The following is an 18,113-nucleotide window of genomic DNA, read 5'->3' on the forward strand; positions in this document are numbered from 1 at the left end:
GATGATTTTATGGATAACTAAACTCTGTAATATATGACCTTTCTTTTTCTGTTCTGAATTCAGGTCATACTGAGGTCACGGACGTGGCAATTTAAACAAAAAAAAAACATGCAGTAGAAATACTCCTGTTCATGACTTTAAGTAACAAACTGATACAGTGTCTCTTTTTAGCAATTCTCCTACCAATGATGAAGTTTTCGTCGAAGCCAGGAAAAAAGATTAATAGAAGGAAATAGGACGTACCTCACCTACTTGGATGCATAGCTGCGTCACGTGACCGTAAGTAACGAATCACAGCAGAACAGGAAGAAGGGGGCGGAGCAAAGCGTGTGTGCGGGGAAGAAGAGTCGAGCAGAGAGCGCTGCTTTTTCATGAAACGGGAGTAAAGTAGTGGACTTAAAGGAGAGAAACAAACTAAAGTATCGATCATATACCACTACCAACGTCCTGATCGATATCTGCATCGATCTGCCCACCCTTGTCTCCTGGATCGTAGCTGCGATCAGCGTGAACCACGTGGGTCTCTGCTCCCTGATCTGTTTCCTGTGTTTGGAAAGAGTTCCAGCTTCATCACGGAGTTTCTCTCGGTTTGTGGGCTCATCCAAAGGTAAGCACCGAGCTAACTTTACTGTGAGTTCAGTTCATGTTGAGTTTAGCTCCTGAATGAGGTCTTCTGCTGCTCTCCTCGGTGTCTGTTCACAGTTTATTGTGAACACGTTGAGAGAAGAGTGAGAGAGTGTTTGGAGAAAAACACCAACTAATCATTAGCTCAGCTTGCTGGGAGAAGTTGAGCGTTCGCTCGTAGAAAGTTGGAGCAGAAAAGTCTTTTCATTGTCCCTGCAGCTGTTTTTCTGCATGCACCAAACCTCTACAGCCTCATTTCTATTTGTATGGACTCAAATGTCGTCATACATATTTTTTACTTGTAAATCAAATGCGTATTTGTGTATTGAGTTTTGCAACTTTGTAAACCAAAATGTGTTAACATTTTATGTTTGTGCATCTACAGATGTAAAACTGCGCTCAGGTTTCTTGGCTGCATGTGGCTTTCGACTTTGATGTACAAGTTTCGGTCAAAACAACTCCTTATATGGTACCAGTTCCTCTTTCTTTGCGTCTTACTTCCTGTGCAGCTCTGCACAGGAAGTAAGAAGAAAAGCGACTTCCCCTTTTCTTTACTTCTCCTTTCTAAAGTCTTTTTCCATGGCAACTTGTCACCCTCAGAACTAGTTCTTTTTCACCTCTGAGCCTGGTTTATAAAAGCCTCTATTATTAAAATGCATAAAACAATATAATCAGCAAATCAGCATTAAGAATATAAATATTTAAATCCTAACAGTATCTGTAACCAGATATTAACAGAAAAATTTGTAACACTTGTAAATATTTTTTACACACATAGACAAATTTTCATCTGTAGATGCACAAAAATAAAATGTTCACATATTTTGGTTTACAAAGTTACAAATACGCATTTGATTAACAAGCACAAAATATTTATGACTGTTGAGTCTGTGTTTCCACAGGCCCCGCTAGTTTAGAGACTTATTCCTCATGAAGAGCGAAATCAAGACAGAACATCTTCAACCGGTCTTTAACTCGCTAACGAGGAAAGGCTTTGGTCAGAAGCAGGCAGTGGAGCTCACGCTCCAACTGTCTCTAGCCCAAATCCTTCAAAGAGCAGCTGTCCTCGTAGCCTTTTTATTGACAAACTGTTACAGTTCACACAATACGACACAACACAAGCACCTCCCACCGTAACCCCCCCCCCCCCCCGGTTACAAAGACAAGGCCACTGTGTGTGTGTGTGTGTGTGTGTGACCTCACCAAAAGGATCATAAAAGCAGGAAGCAACATCAGACAGAACCTTCACAAGGGATGTGCTCGTGATAAAACACTACAGCCCCTTCCCAGAACCTCGAGAGGCTGGGGAGGGGGACAAAGGAATGTCTTGATCCTATAGTTTGAACTAAGACTTTACAAATTTAAGAACCACAATGACAACATTTAACAATGACCACAATTTGAGCCCAGATATTTCAAGTGATAACAGGAAAGTGTGTGTGTGTTCTCGATTTTACTACCTGGTGGGATCCACTTTAAAGTTGTCCATAAAATTTAAATGATTAATTTTACAAAAATGAAAGCAATATATCACTGACATACAAACGAGGACAAAGGCTCAGCTTTCTGTTGTGCTTCTAAATACTGTAGGAACCGCAAGTAAGCCTGCAGTGTGAGAGCAAAGTGCTCTAATGGGATAGTGTGATGCTATGAGATCTTTAAGCTATGATGGGGCCTGATCAGTCAAGACTCCTTCCTCCGTTCTTGTTTCACTGTGATGTTACAAAGATCTGTTTTGTGTCCCAGCTGATCAGCAGGAGGAGAAGAGTCTGACGGAGCACCAGACGAACATTTTCAACCATTCGGACTCAGCTCAGCCGCTACAGTGGACAAAAATGTCATCAAGACAAAAGGTGAAGAACCTATCACTTTTATTGAAACTGTGTGCACTTCATCAGCTGATGCTTGTTTGTCAAGATTGAAAAGGATTCAAGAAGAAGTTTGTCATTTCGTATGGTATTACCCAGGCTGAAGTGAAAGTGTTTCTCACCAGCATCTACAGTGCAATAATCAATACAACTAAAAAGAAAAATGGTTTAACAAACAGTAAAAAGGCAGTAATAAATCACAACAATAAAAAGGGGTAAAGAACATAAAATCTTAATTCATAAACAAACTCCAGTCCAAATAGTCACACTCATACAGGTAGCTTCAGCCCTTTCACAGAGGGGGATAATTAAATTAAGTAGTGTGTGTATCTGGGGAGTATATCTGTAACCAGATATTAACAGAAAAATTTGTAACACTTGTAAATATTTTTTACACACATAGACAAATTCTCATCTGTAGATGCACAAAAATAAAATGTTCACATATTTTGGTTTACAAAGCTACAAATACGCATTTGATTAACAAGCACAAAATATTTATGGCTGTTGAGTCTGTGTTTCCACAGGCCCCGCTAGTTTAGAGACTTATTCCTCATGAAGAGCGAAATCAAGACAGAACATCTTCAACCGGTCTTTAACTTGCTAACGAGGAAAGGCTTTGGTATATTGCTGTGTGTGTGTGTGGATAGGAGGCATCAGAGTATAGCTGTGCTTATAGCCGAATGGATGGTAATTGGGTGCAGTCCTGCTTTTCTGAGTCTCCCGAGGGAGTGCAGACGCTTTTGTACTTTTTTTGATAACTGCTGTTGTATTAATGAAGAAGGACAGGTCATCAGCAAGGTGCACACCCAGGAACCTAACACTGCTGACCCTCTCCACAGCAGCACCCTCTATGGTGAAGTCTGTGTGGTGATCTCTGCCAGACTTCCTGAAATCGATCACCATCTCTTTTGTTTTGTCCACATTGTTGGTGAGATTACGGGATCTACACCACACTTCAAGCTGCTCCACATCTATTCTATAAGTGGTCGTTGTCAGTGATGAGACCAACCACAGTTGTGTTGTCTTTGAACTTCACAATATGATTAGCACTGAGTCTGGCTTACAGTAATGTGTGAGCAGACTGAACAGCAACGGGCTCAGGACACCCCCCAGAGGAAAGTCTGTGCTCAACAAGATGGTCTTTGATGTGTGACTGCCCACCTTGACTGTCTGTTGCCGCTTTTCAAGAAGCTGAAAACCCATTTGCAGGTTGCAGGGTCCACGCCTGATAGCATCAGCTTTTCCAACTGCTGCAGAATGATCGTGTTAAAAGCTGAGCTGAAGTCGATGAAAAGGGCTCTGGCAGAGGGGTGTTCTTCCTCTCCAGGTGTGACAGCATAACATGCAGTGTGGTAGAGAGAGGTCATCTTCTGTAGATCGGTTGGTCCTGTATGCAAACTGAAGGGGATCCAGGTCTATTTGGAGACTGTTCATGATGTGCTTCAAGACCAGACGCTCGAGGCATTTACTCACAATTGGTGTCCCTTGTCATTGGGGGAGGGGGCTTGTAGTACGTAATGTGTTGGAAGCCCTGCCACAGCATCGTTCCTCACACTGCGTTGAGAAGCTCTCCACAGTCTGATATTGTTGTCAAGGGAGCAGACATTGGCCGGCAACTGTGTCCGTACGTCTGGCTTGTATTGGTTAGCAGCTAACCTTGCATTAGGTCCTCTATGCTTACCCTGCTTCTGCATCCTATCACACCGCTTTCTGTGTTTCCTCCTGGGTGTTGCTCCAGGCATAGTTATGGATTTCTTCCAGCTTGTTTGGCATAGGGGTCCAAGCTCACCCAACGCAGTCAGTAAATGTTTCTTGTAGCGAGAGATGTGGTTATGAGCTTTCTCAGAGAATTGCATTTCCAAAAGACACTGCCGGTCATACACACACTTCTCTTTTTTCTTTTTCTTCTTTTTTTTGTGTCCCGTTTGGATCTTGAGCCATCAGAATTGTTGTCTTAAGGCCAAGAAAGATGCCAAGCGGATTTATTTTACCAAGTGGATCATCATGGCCTTGCCATATTGGTCCATTTGATTGACCTTTATTATAATTATGAATTTATTTGATTTTCGGTTGCTACAAACGAGACAGACATGACTGGAGGATAGGACAGGGAGAAAGAATGAAAGAAAGAGAGGGAGAGAAAGAAAACCAGAGGGGAGAAGAGACGGTGAGAAAGGGGGGAAGAAAGAAAGAAAAACAAACAAAACACCTGGATCACCTGTATGGAGAAAAAAAATTGTGCAGCACGCAAGATAGACAGCGCACAATGTGCTTTGAGGCAGCAGCCAAGAAAGGTGTAGTCCGCGTCTGTGAACACCCGTGTGTACACCTGTGTGCACACCTGTGTGGATCAGCATGCTTGTATTACAAAGGTTTCTCCATGTAACGATCTGCTAGGAAGTGTGGGGAGCCATAGCCCCGTCCCCCAGGGTATGAAGCAGGTATGGAGGAGATCCAGGCCCCAGATATCCAGAGGCCCCAGAGTACAAGGACCCAAGGAGGACCACCAAAAGGGGGGGGAACCGTGCCACCCTCCTGGCAAGTGCTGAGTAGAGCCCCAAACGAGAGGTCACCCAGCAGCTACGGAGCAGAGGCCAGAGGGGGTTGCAGTGGCGTGCCCGCGGGCTCTGCCGGCAGCCAGCTGTGCCAGAGAGGACCGAGCTTCAGGCCCAGAGGCCTGAGGGCATCCCATCCCCCGGAAGGGGCCCAGCCGGACCACAGGCGCCAGGCCCCGCCAATCGGCCACCAGGAGTGAGCCGGTACATGCATGAGCGCCCAGCCCCAGACGACAAGGACCACCAACACACCAACGTCTGAGGGCATCAGCCACCGGCAGGGAGTGTGGTGAGGGGAGATAGGCCTCCGTACTTTGGAGGGCCTGAGATGTACCCAGAGAGGTCGAGTCTAAGACCCAACCTGACATATAGACACAGACGAACAGGCGCACGCGGACACAAACGTGCATTCCCACCCCATGTGCACAACCAAATACTCGGCACTCACCCAACGTGTAGACAGCCACAAATAGACACTGCACAGACAGTCGCACTCCCCAAACATACTCTATATCCCAGGTCCAGGTACCCCCGCCCCCAGAGGGGCAAGCCTCACCTAAACCCAGGAGATGTAACCCTTCTCTCTGGGGTGGAGGCAAGCGTACCACCTCCTTATCTGCAGTAGCAGGGAGGCCCCGCATCCCAGACCCCAGTCTGACGGCCAGCACCTCCTCCCAGCCCCCCAGCCCTGACGGCTAACAGAACCGGGGTGAGTGAAGACCCCAAACCTCCCTACGCCCGCTCATATGTAGTGTTGCTGTGTGCTGTTCTAAAGTGCATTTAAAACACAGGAGAGCATGGTACTTGCTTCCTCTCAGAGAGCAGCACGGCTCCTCCCGAAAACCCTTAGTGTCTAAATGCATTTAAAATTGAGGGTAGGGCACCAGCGCCAGAGGTGGGTTGGAGTACACCGACCATCCTCTGGATGCTGTAAAACGTGCCCACCCCCAAGGCCCTATATGTATGTGTTATGTGAGAGTGTGAGTAATGTGGATGTCTAGGTTGCAGAATAAAAGTGAAGCACAGGCGGCCAGAAGGGGACAGAGGGGGAGTGCCTCCCCTGCACCCTGGTGACATACCTGCACCCCAAGCCCTGCGTGTGTGGGTGGGTGTGGTAGAGCGGGAATAGGGAGGCAGCTGAGGATGGGGAGGGAAGAAAGGGAGGGGCAAGCGGCCCCTCCCTGGGGCCAGCTCCCCCGCTGACCCCAGTAGGCACCCCCACGCTCTGGAACCCACCAGGGCAAGGGGGCCCAGGCCCATCCGGACCGGGGCCCGCAGCGGCAGCACCGCCCAGCCCCACAGAGTCCGGGGCAGCCCAACCGACTCCACCCCAGAGAAAACTGCACCCACCCCATCATCCAATCATCTCCCAAACTACACAAGACAATAGACACCCAGGTTGAGTTCATTCTCCCCCTCTCCTATATCTCTCCCCCCACCTGCAGAGTGAGCTCCTGTAGAGATGAGACCACCTGCAAAGATATAACAGCCTCCCCACCAGTTAGAGAGCCCCCTAGTTGGGCCGATGCACCAGAGGTCCCCTGCACTGGGGCTGAGCCCCCCTGCACCCACCCGCCCACAGCTCCGGCGACACAACAGCCAGGACCCAAGCCCCCAAGGCCCAGCCAGCACCCCAGACCGGGGGGCGGAGCACCCCCAGACTCCCAAGCCTCCACGCCCGTCCCGGACCCACCCAGGGGCAGCCAGGCTACCAGACCAGTAACCAACGTCCGCCAGCACAGACCCTCCCCCATCTCTGCTGTACGCAGCCACAAGGAAAACACCATCTAAGAGCCCCCAGAGCCCCTAACCAGGTCATGGCCACACCCCCGGGTTAGGCCCTCCAGGGAAAACGTCTCTAGGGACTCCCCAGACGCCCCAAGGCCGTCCCTACCCCCATATCAACCACAATAGCGAAGGCAGGACCAAACCATGATCCCCCACTCCCACTAGGTGTTGAAGCCGATCAAAGGAGCCCAAAGGGATTGATCAAATGTGATGGCAGAGGCTGTTTCAAGACGAATGTGATCTATTAGATGGTTTTTATATTGGTTAGAATTAAGATTATTTTTATTTTTACAGTTAATGAGGACCATTTTCTTGGCAATGCATAGGGCCGTAAAAACAACGTGGGCTGTGTTTATTTCTGCAGTGACCTCATCCAAGTTGCCCAGCAAGCATACTAAAGGGGAGGCTGGAATGTTACATTTCAGACACTTTGATAAGTCTTCACATATCTCACGCCAAAACTTCTGAACTGGTGGACAGAACCAAAGAGCGTGGATGTAATTGTCCGGTGTATTTGCTGTGCAGTGTGAGCAGTTGTTGGAAGGCGTATAGCCCATCTTGAACATCCTATGACCAGTATAGTGCACTCTGTGTAATATTTTGTAAACTGGGATTTCTGATCCATTGAAAGGTTTTTAAGCATATCTGAGACCAAAGGTTTGGGTCTAAGTTGATTGATAAATCTGCTTCCCATTTTGCAATAGGAAGGGATATTGATTCATCTATTTTAGAAAGTGTTCTGTATATTTTAGACAATAATTTGGGGGGTTTTAGACTAAAAAATTGTACCACACTTGGTGGTGTTTGTAATTCAACTTCACTGGGATTAAATTTCTTTTTTACTATGGATTTAATTTGTTGATATTCCAAAAACCGTTTCTTGTTGATCCCATATTGTGTAACTAGTCTGTCAAACGAAATAAAGTTTGTTCCTTCCAATATATGTTCCAAGTATTTAATTCCTTTGTAACTCCACTCTGGAAAGTTTATCATATTATTGTTTTGTAATATGTCCGGATTGTTCCAGATAGGTGTACGTTTGCATGGGATTAATGAAGACTCTGTCATTTTTAGAAACTCCCACCATGCTGTCAGAGAAGAGCTGATGTTGATGCTTTTAAAGCATTCATGTCGTTTGATGTTTGAGCTGATAAATGGTAGGTCTGAAATTTCTAGGTTATTACATAGTGCCTGTTCTACATCTATCCAAGGTTCATCTAAGAGGGTGTGTTTAAACCATCTAGAGATGAACTGAAGCCTGTTGGCTAAAAAATAGTGATTAAAGTTAGGCAGATCTAATCCTCCTTTATCCTTGGTCTTTTGTAGTGTTTTTAAACTGATACGTGTTGGGTTTATCTTTCCAAAGGAATTTAGAAATATACGAGTCTAGAGATCTGAACCAATCTTGTGATGGCTTATTTGGGATCATTGAAAAGAAATAGTTTATTTTTGGCAAGACCATCATTTTTATAGCGGCGACCCTTCCCATGAGTGATATGGGTAAAGATTTCCATCTAGCCAGGTCGCCTTCTACTGTCTTTAAAAGTGGGATGTGGTTTAATTTAGTTAATTCTGAAAGTTTAAGAGAGACATTAATACCTAAATATTTTATATTTCCAGATTGCAGTGGGGAAGGAGAAGAATTATGGAAGGAGCAATTAATCGGAAGAACTGTTGATTTTGACCAGTTAATTGAATAATCGGAGACACTTGAGAAAGAATTTATCAATGCAATTACCCCAGAGATACTGGTTTGTGAGTGTTGGAGAAAAAGTAACACATCATCTGCATAAAGGCTGATTTTATGTTCTATATTCTTACATTTTATTCCCTTAATTGTTGTAGCCTGTCTAATTGCTGCTGCTAGTGGCTCAATAAAAATTGCAAACAGTGAAGGGGAGAGTGGGCATCCCTGCCTGGTGCCCCTCAGGAGAGAGAAGCTGGAGGATGTTTGGTCATTTGTTCTGACACAAGCTGTCGGGGAGTTATATAATATTTTTAACCAGTTTATGAAAGAGGATCCAAAACCAAATTTATGTAAAGTTGCAAATAGAAATTTCCAGTTAACTCTGTCAAATGCTTTTTCCGCATCTAAAGAAAATATTATGGTTTCAATGTTTTTACTGCATGAGTGGTCTATTAAATTAAGTAATCTACGTGTATTTGTTGATGAGTGCCTACCTTTTATGAAACCAGTTTGGTCAGGATGAATTAAAAGGGGGGTTATTTTCTCTAATCTCTTTGAGAGAGCTTTGCAGATTATTTTAAGGTCTACATTAATAAGGGATATTGGACAATAGAAATACAGGGTCTTTGCCTGGTTTTAGTAAGAGACTGATATTTGCAGAGTTCATATTTGGTGGTAGTCTACCATTTTCTTTGATTTCCTGCAACATCCTGTGAAAAACTGGTGCCAGAATCGCCCAGAATTCTTTGTAAAATTCTGCAGGAAAGCCGTCTGGACCTGGAGCCTTATTATTGGGCATACTTACCAGAGCTTCCTGGAGTTCACCTGGCATCAGTGACGAATCCAGTGCCATTGCTTGGGTGTCTAATAATTTTGGAAGAGTTATGTTGTCAAAGGAGCTTGCAAAGAAAAGCGTCTGGACTTCTTTAAGTTACTTGAAGACGTTTCACCTCTCATCCGAGAAGCTTCTTCAGTTCTAAGGTCAAATGGTGGAGAGTCCCAGATATAAACCTAGTGGGAGTATCCCCCCACAGAGGGACAAAAGGACCCCCTGATGATCCTCTAATCGCCTGAGCCAAGGTGTGAAACTGGGTGTGGGTCACAATCAGCCAGAGTTTCGGGTGAGCTCATTGTGAAACCTGGCCCCACCTTATCATGCGAATTCCTGAGGTCAGATGGCCCAGGATGTGAGTGGGCGTTAAGGCGTCTGGGAAGGGATCTCAAAACTGGATTATAGATGGCAGAGAGTTGGTGTCGTAAACCCCCGCCTCTGTTCAAAGATGGTCGCTCACAGTGGACATAGATGGCTTCTTTCACTCCTCTTTCAAACCATCTGTCCTCTCTGTCCAAAATGTGAACATTGGCATCCTCGAGTTATGTTGTCGAGAAATTTATCAATTTCATTTTTAGATGGGTTTATTTGTGGTGTATATAAAGTTTCATAGAAATCCCTAAAAAATATGTTTATTTTTTTAAGATCATATATTGTATTCGCAGATAAATCTTTAACAGCACATATAGTTGTTTTTTCTTTATTGATTTTTAACTGGTTAGCAAGAAATTGTCCGGATTTGTTACCGTGTTCATAATTTTGCAGGCGAAGTCTTTGTACTAAGAATTTCGTCTTTTTATTAATAATTTCATTTAATTCTAGTTTTGTCTTGCGTATTTTGTTTAATATTTCTTGATCTTGGTATGACACATAGGCTTTTTCTAAGAATTTGATGTTTTTTTCTAGTTCCTGAATATTTTTGTTTTCTTCTTTCTTCTTATGTGATGAGAAAGCAATTATTTTACCTCTCATCACGGCTTTCCCTGCTTCCCACAGGACAGATGCTGATGTTTCAGGAATGTCATTAAAGCCTAAATATAGAGTCCATTCTTTTTTTTAAAGTATTTGATAAACTCTTCGTCTTTGAGCAGTGATGTATTAAATCTCCAGTTTTTACTTGGTGTAGTATTATTCTTCTGTATTAGTGTTAAAGATACAGGAGCATGATCGCTGACAGCTATAGGATGAATCTCAGTGTCTGAAATGTTACTCAGCAATGAGCTGCTGAACAGAAAATAATCCAGACGAGAGTTTTTTGGGTTTTTTTGTTGTACTCGTTTTTATTCATTTTCAAATTAAACCATAAGTCTTTTTTGTAGATGGAATCTTATTTAATACAACCACAAACCCAAACTCAAAGGGGTCTGGTGATGCCAACCTGTATGGATTGTTGCTAAAACAGTATGCAGACAGAAGGAAAACGAACGTCTTCTTTCAGCCAGTCAGAGCTTTGCTCGCTGTCCAAGCCTTTTTGTTTCAATCACAAAAACTGGGCCAATCCTGGGACAAAAATCAAACACTGCAAAAGCCAAAAAAGAAAAGGTTAAAAACTGTATTTGGTGACTAATCATGTTTGATTCACCCCCCAGGTTTGGGAGCGGTTCTGTGGGCCATAATGTGAATATTTAAGAAATTGGACATTGCTTCTGTTCAGGCATGATGCAAGGTAGTGCTCCTCCAGTCTGCTTTGTAGGCCATTTTGGAAGCAGCAGTCAGGTGAACAGCAGATGTAATTCCAGGTAGTTAGCATTTTTCGATCTCCAGGCCATCTTTGAAGAAAAGCATGAATGGTGTGATGCCGAAAAGCATGAATGGTGTGATGCCGACTCCATGGTTAAGTCGGTGGCGCCGACTGAGCGCTGGTGAGTGCAGCATCTTCTCAGATCTTCTACCTGGCGATTGCTGCTATTTTAATTCCCCACGTATGTTGGGCCGAGGAGGAGGAATAGCTACGATCTTTAAAAGTCATTTTAAATGTAAGCAGCTATCAACCCCGTCGTTCACCAGCTTTGAACTGTCTGTTTGAGTTGGGCTGCTCTCACACAGTGTTGTGTGCGGTGGTTTATCGGCCTCCAAAATACAATAAGGACTTTGTGAGTGACTTTGCTGACTTCTTGGCTGAATTCATGTCCAAATATGATCGTGTTCTTATTGTTGGGGATTTTAATATTCACGACTGTTGTCCTGATATGCCCATGGCGAAGGGCTTTTTGATTCGTTTAATCTGGTGCAATGTGTGACAGGTCCCACACGTGAACGTGGACACACACTTGATCTTGTTTTATCTCATGGCTTTTCTGTTTTTAACATAGAGATTTGTGATGCTGTGTTTTCTGACCACAGTCCTGTGATGTTTGAAGTTCCTCTTGCCTGTGCCTCAGTTAAACCTCGCGCTGCTGCTCAGCGCTGTCGTGTTTTTAACTCCTCCACTGCTGAACACTTTTCAACAGTCTTTGACCAGATCTGTAAGATCCCGGATTTTTTATGCAGCCAGACTGAGGAACTGAGCTCATGGTTTTATTCCACCTGTCGGACTGCTTTGGACACTGTGGCTCCATTAAACACCAGACTGCCTAAAACTAAATCTGAGCCCTGGCTGAATGACATGACCCGAGCTGTCAGACGCGACTGCCGTCGAGCTGAGCGCAAGTGGAAAAAGGACAAACTACAAGTACTGTTTCCTGCTCTGCTGTCTTTGGCAGGTTTGAGCCTGTGACTCTGTCCTTTTTAAAGGAGACTGTTGGTCGTTTTAAGCCTGCAGGGTCTCCAAATGATGCTGTCCCTCCTCAACTTTTAAAAGAGGTGTTACCTACAGTTGGTCCTTTGGTTCTTGAGCTGGTAAACCATAGTCTGATGTCAGGTGTTGTCCCTAAAGATTTTAAACATGCAGTAGTCAAACCCCTGATTAAAAAACCTGGTCTTGATCCTACGGTTCTTGCAAATTACAGGCCTATCTCCAAACTACCTTTTCTTTCCAAAATTCTTGAAAAGGTAGTTTACAGCCAAATAATGGCCTTCCTGGAAAAGCAAAATGTGTTAGAGGTTTTCCAATCTGGTTTTAAAGCCTTTCATAGCACTGAATCAGCCCTTTTAAAAGTTTTTAATGACATATTTTTAGCGACTGATGCTGGGGACTGTGTTGTTCTTGTGCTTTTAGATTTGACAGCTGCGTTTGATACCGTGGATTATGCCATTTTATTCCCTCGTTTGGAGCACTGGGTGGGCATTAGGGGCACAGCACTGGAGTGGTTCAGGTCCTACTTGGCGGGGCGAACTTTCTGTGTCAGCCTCGGTGACTATGTGTCGTCCTCCGCTCCCCTCTTGTGTGGTGTCCCACAGGGCTCAGTTCTAGGCTCCCTCCTCTTCTCTTTATATCCGCTTCCTCTTGGTTCTGTACTGAGAAAGCACGGCATTGCTTTCCACTTTTATGCTGATGACTGTCAGATCTATGTCCCTCTAAAGAAAAAAGGCAGATACCTTACACAGCCATTACTTCGGTGTCTCGATGACATTAAGGCTTGGATGTCTGTTAACTTTTTAAAATTCAATGATAAAAAGACCGAGGTGATGGTTTTTGGCAGCCCCACTGAGACCCCCAATGTGTATGTAGATTCCCTGGCACAGTATGTTAAGCCAACTGTCACAAACCTGGGGGTCAAAGTGGACTGTGAACTGAAGCTTGACAGTCAAATTAAGGCAGTGGTAAAATCTAGCTTCTTTCACCTCAGGCAGCTGCAAAAATAAAGCCAATTCTTTCACGGCAGCACTTTGAGACAGTGATCCACGCCTTTGTTAGCACTCGGCTGGATTACTGTAATGCATTTTATATTGGGGTCAGCGCATCATATATTAGTCATCTACAGAGGGTGCAAAGTGCCGCAACTCGTCTTTTAACTGGCACTCGAAAGTTCGAGCACATTTCCCCTGTTTTAGCTTCACTTCACTGGCTGCCCATTTCTTTTAGGATTCATTTTAAAATTCTTTTATTTACTTTTAAAGCTCTCCATGGCCTAGCTCCATCTTATCTCTCTGAGCTGCTACAGCCTTATACACCCACCCGCTCTCTCAGGTCAGCTGATCAGCTGCTCCTGAAGATACCCAGGACTGGGCGTAAACTTAGAGGAGATCGTGCTTTTGCTGTAGCAGCTCCAAAACTGTGGAACGAGCTTCCTTTAGAGATTAGACAGGCCAGTTCTTTATCTGTTTTTAAGTCACTCTTGAAAACCCACCTCTTTACCCTGGCCTTTGACACCACGTGAGATGTTGGTTTTTATTTTTATTTTAGTGGTTTTTAGGTGATTCGATGCTGTTTTATCTTGTTTTTGTTTTAATATAGGGCTGTTTTAATTTTATGTTTTATGTGTTTTATTTATTTATTTTGCTGCTTTCTGTTATTCTATTGTTTTAACTTATTTTCTGTACAGCACTTTGTTCCTGTGTTGGGTATTTTAAAGTGCTTTATAAATAAAATTGGATTGGATTGGATGGGGCCAGGTAAGCGGCCAGAGACAGCTCCATATGGAGTGAGTTAGCTAAGCCAGTTTTGTTGGTGCTGTCCAACGTCATGTACTGTTCATAGCTGGGTACAGTGATGCAGGTAGACAGAGGTTTGCCACATGATGCACTTAGCTCTCAGACAAAGTTTGGGAACATAGGAAGGCAGTTTTTAGATTTTGTGGGGTCCAGTTGGAGGAAAAAGCCTGTGAACCGCGACAGCTTCTGAGCTGGCAGAGGAGAGGGCTAGTCCACCTGCAGCTTCTTAGCTACACAGTGAATCAGGGGCTGACTGCCGAAGCAGTGGCGGCACATTGGGGCTGTGCACACGTCATCACAGATCATCTGCCTTAAAGGCGTGAATAAAGGTTTCCTCAGCCAGGACACGTGAGGGCATGATATCCCATACCACGTGTGTTGTACCGAGTGTATTGACTGAAAAGGAACTACTTCAGCCTTTGGTTTAAAACTACTGTTAATAGAGGAAATTTGAAGGTTGAGTTTGTTCCACGACTGCATTTCACTCACTGCCTCTGTTTGTATCTCTGTCACTGCAGGACCAACATGGAGCAAGAAGTCAGCGCTCTAAGGAGGCTGACAAACCTCACAGAAGAAAGGAAGAGAAAAAATACAGCTGTGATGAGTGTGGGAAGGATTTTACCCAGTCTGGAAATTTAAAAAAACACCAACTCATCCACAGTGGAGTTAAACCGCACAGCTGTGACTTGTGTGGAAAGTCTTTTAACCGTCCTGGAAACCTCAAAACTCACCAACTCATCCACAGTGGAGTTAAAGCGTACAGCTGTGACTTGTGTGGAAAGTCTTTTACCCATGCTGGAAGCTTAAAAACACACCAACTCATCCACAGTGGAGTTAAAGCGTACAGCTGTGACTTGTGTGGAAAGTCTTTTACCCATGCTAGAAGCTTTAAAAGACACCAAATCATGCACAGTGAAGTTAAAACATACAACTGTGATTTGTGTGGAAAATCATTTACCTCGGCTGAAAGCTTAAAACAACACCAACTCATCCACAGTGGAGTTAAAGCGTACAGCTGTGAGTTGTGTGGAAAGTCTTTTCACCGTTCGGGAAACTTAGAAAGACACCAACTCATACACAGTGGAGTTAAAGCATACAGCTGTGAGTTGTGTGGAAAGTCTTTTAACCAGTCTGGAAACTTAGAAAGACACCAACTCATACACAGTGGAGTTAAAGCGTACAGCTGTGAGTTGTGTGGAAAGTCTTTTAACCAGTCTGGAAACTTAGAAAGACACCAACTCATACACAGTGGAGTTAAAGCATACAGCTGTGAGTTGTGTGGAAAGTCTTTTAACCGTCCTGGAAACCTCAAAACTCACCAACTCATACACAGTGGAGTTAAAGCGTACAGCTGTGACTTGTGTGGAAAGTCTTTTAACCAGTCTGGAAGTTTAAAAACACACCAACTCGTCCACAGTGGAGTTAAAGCGTACAACTGTGACTTGTGTGGAAAGTCTTTTAACCAGTCTGGAAGTTTAAAAACACACCAACTCGTCCACAGTGGAGTTAAAGCGTACAGCTGTCACATTTGTGGAAAAACTTTCCGCTGGCTAGTCAGCCGAAACATTCACCTACGCATTCACACCAAAAATGATGTTTACTGCTGTGATCAGTGTGGTAAAGCTTTTGTGACATACAAAAACTTACAGCAGCACACGTTTACCCACACTGAGGAGAGACCTTATAAATGTGACCTGTGTGAGAAGACTTTTAAATCTCCACATTACCTCAAATCACACCAAAAGATTCACAGCAGAAAGAAACTCTAAAAGTGCAGTTACTGTGAGGTATGTATTTTTCTTTTAACAGTTTTACAATTTTATATGAATGAAGTTTAATTTCAAAGCTTAAAAGTTTTAAAAGCTCCTCCCCTTTCTCTCTATCTAACATTCACACTCCAATGGATGCATCGGAGAGCAGGTTGGAGTCAGTATCTTGTGGGATGCAGAGTAGAGCATCCAGGGGTTTAATCACCAGTCTTCCCATTAAGTAGATTACCTACAAATGAAGACTTAATGTTGCCCAGTAAGCTGAGTGTTATAATGTAAACAGTAAGATATAATTGGACACTGGCACAGATACTCCTTATTTCAGGCGGTGTTAAAAATAAAAATGTTGAAAGAATTCCCTGACTTACACTGTCTTTGTGTCTTTGTTTAGAAGCAGAGCGACACACATGGATCCAGTTCTCAACCCTGTCGTCACTGTGGTGGTGGGAAAGAGTTTCTCTGTGACTTTTGTGAAAAAACTTTCAGTCATCAAGAGAACCTAAAACAACATCAACTCAGACACACTGGAGACAAAATGAACTACTGCAAAGAATGTGGGAGAGGCTTCCCTAAACCAAGTGAATTAAAACAAAATTAACTCTGTCACATGGGGTCAAAAACCATCTCTCATTCACCACTGCGGATCATCTTAAAGTGCATGAGAGAGTCCACACAGGAGAGAAACCATACAAATGCAGACACTGTGAGAAAAGTGTCTCACTGTCAGGAAGTCGTAACAAACATGAACGTACATACATGGAGGGGAAACTACAGCTGTGACCAGTGTGACAAATCAAAACATTTCACACCCATTGATTTTGAAAACCTTCAATATGAACTAAAGCCATCAACAGGATGTGAAACGACCACTGATGTGACTTTATATCCAAGAAAAAGATAAAAACGCAAGCTGATCTGGGTCTGGGCTGTACTTTGGTGTATTACCACCTTAAACAGCTTGATCTTTTTGTGGTTTCATTGACTCAGTTATGTCAGATTTCCTCTCTGTCCTGGTCTGGATGCTCATCTGTAAAGAAGTAAAACTCGGATGGTTCAGTGGTCTCTAGCAGCTGATTAGTGAGCCAGCACTTCTGTGTATCATGCAGTTGTGCTTCTTTTCCTCTTGTGTCGACTCAGCTCAGTTACTCGGTTAGAGGGTTCCACATTGTCGGAATGAAATATTATTTTACATTCATAATCTATGTTACTATTCATAATCCTTATTATTACTGTTGTATCATGTATGATTTATCATGATTATCATTTCTTTGACACATTTATTGAAACTGATGATGTTATATTAAAGTCTGTATTTCAGGTGTTAGTATAACTACATTACAATCTTATATACACATATATATTGCTTTTTTGTGCTTATTAATGGGTTGAAGTTAATTAATGGTTTGAAGCTACAGCCGGCGCGAGTTCGACTGATCAATGGAGCAAAGTTCAAGCTGAAAGAATTGCCTATATATACAATTTAACACATATTATACATGATTGTTTAAGAGAGGAAATAAAGGCTGTGTGCCCTGTGCTGTTGATGTTTGCCTGGTAACAGATGACGTGGACGGAGGTCATGCGCTAAGGTCAACAACACAGACACATAGTCTGCCTGGGTAAACTGATTGCAAATGTTGTGTACCTGCATACATGACAGTTTAGTTCTGATAAGTCCAGAAGAGTGTAATAACAGGATGTATCTGGTAGGCGGTGGAGGAACATAGGAAGGAACTGTTCTTTTTTAGAATATCTCCTGAGATAGAATTACTGGAACATGCATGTTGTTTTTTATCTGGGGTGACGCATATTGTTGGTCATCATATGTATAAATGATCCACCCCAACTATTGTTCGGAGAAGATCGATGCTTTTTGAGTGATCGTGCTCGACTTCCCCCCATATCTGTTTCAATAAAATCCTTGTTTTGACGCACCTTAATGGGACTTTGCAGTCGTTTGTCTCTCACCTCAATAAGAATCAGGTAACAACATATACAAGAATCCTTCCTGGAATCACTTTTTTGGTATGAGGTGTTCTTGGGAAGACGTCACACCACCACCACTGTGTCAGGCTGTTCCTGTGATCTTCTTTTAATGCCACGTGTAACGGGACTCAAATCTCTCGAAAAACTACAGCTTCTGTCTCATCTACCAACAAACATCATCCAGATGTTTGTTGGTAGATGTGAGATGAGCCTTTCTGTTGTTGAATCTCTCCCCCCATTGAATCTCTTATTGCTGAATCATGACCTCTGACCTTATCTAAGCGAAGTAAGGCCTGCAGGTCTTTAGATGATGATCTGGGTTCTTCAGTGACCTCCTGGATTAGTCATCGATGCACTCTTGCAGTATTTCTAGTCAGCCAGTTGCTCCTGGGAGGCTTGAGTACTCTTCCATTTTTTCCTGTAGTGTGGATAATGGCTCGTAGTTCGCTTGAGTCCCAAAGCCTTAGA

General features: G+C 43.6%; 1 protein-coding gene across 1 annotated transcript; it reads left to right on the forward strand.

Annotated features, from left to right (window-relative positions):
* Positions 1-286: 286 nt before the first annotated feature.
* On the forward strand, positions 287-17,599 carry LOC146380839 (uncharacterized). The gene is made up of 4 exons (XM_084939877.1): positions 287-607; positions 2,371-2,477; positions 14,409-15,677; positions 16,051-17,599. Exons 2-3 carry the CDS (start codon positions 2,460-2,462, stop codon positions 15,657-15,659), a joined length of 1,269 nt encoding a protein of 422 aa, XP_084796003.1. The 5' UTR covers positions 287-607; positions 2,371-2,459; the 3' UTR covers positions 15,660-15,677; positions 16,051-17,599.
* The last annotated feature ends 514 nt before the right edge of the window (positions 17,600-18,113 follow it).

This window comes from Perissodus microlepis, chromosome 9, assembly GCF_051167445.1.
Source record: "Perissodus microlepis isolate ML-2025 ecotype Zambia chromosome 9, ASM5116744v1, whole genome shotgun sequence".
NCBI lineage: Eukaryota > Metazoa > Chordata > Actinopteri > Cichliformes > Cichlidae > Perissodus > Perissodus microlepis.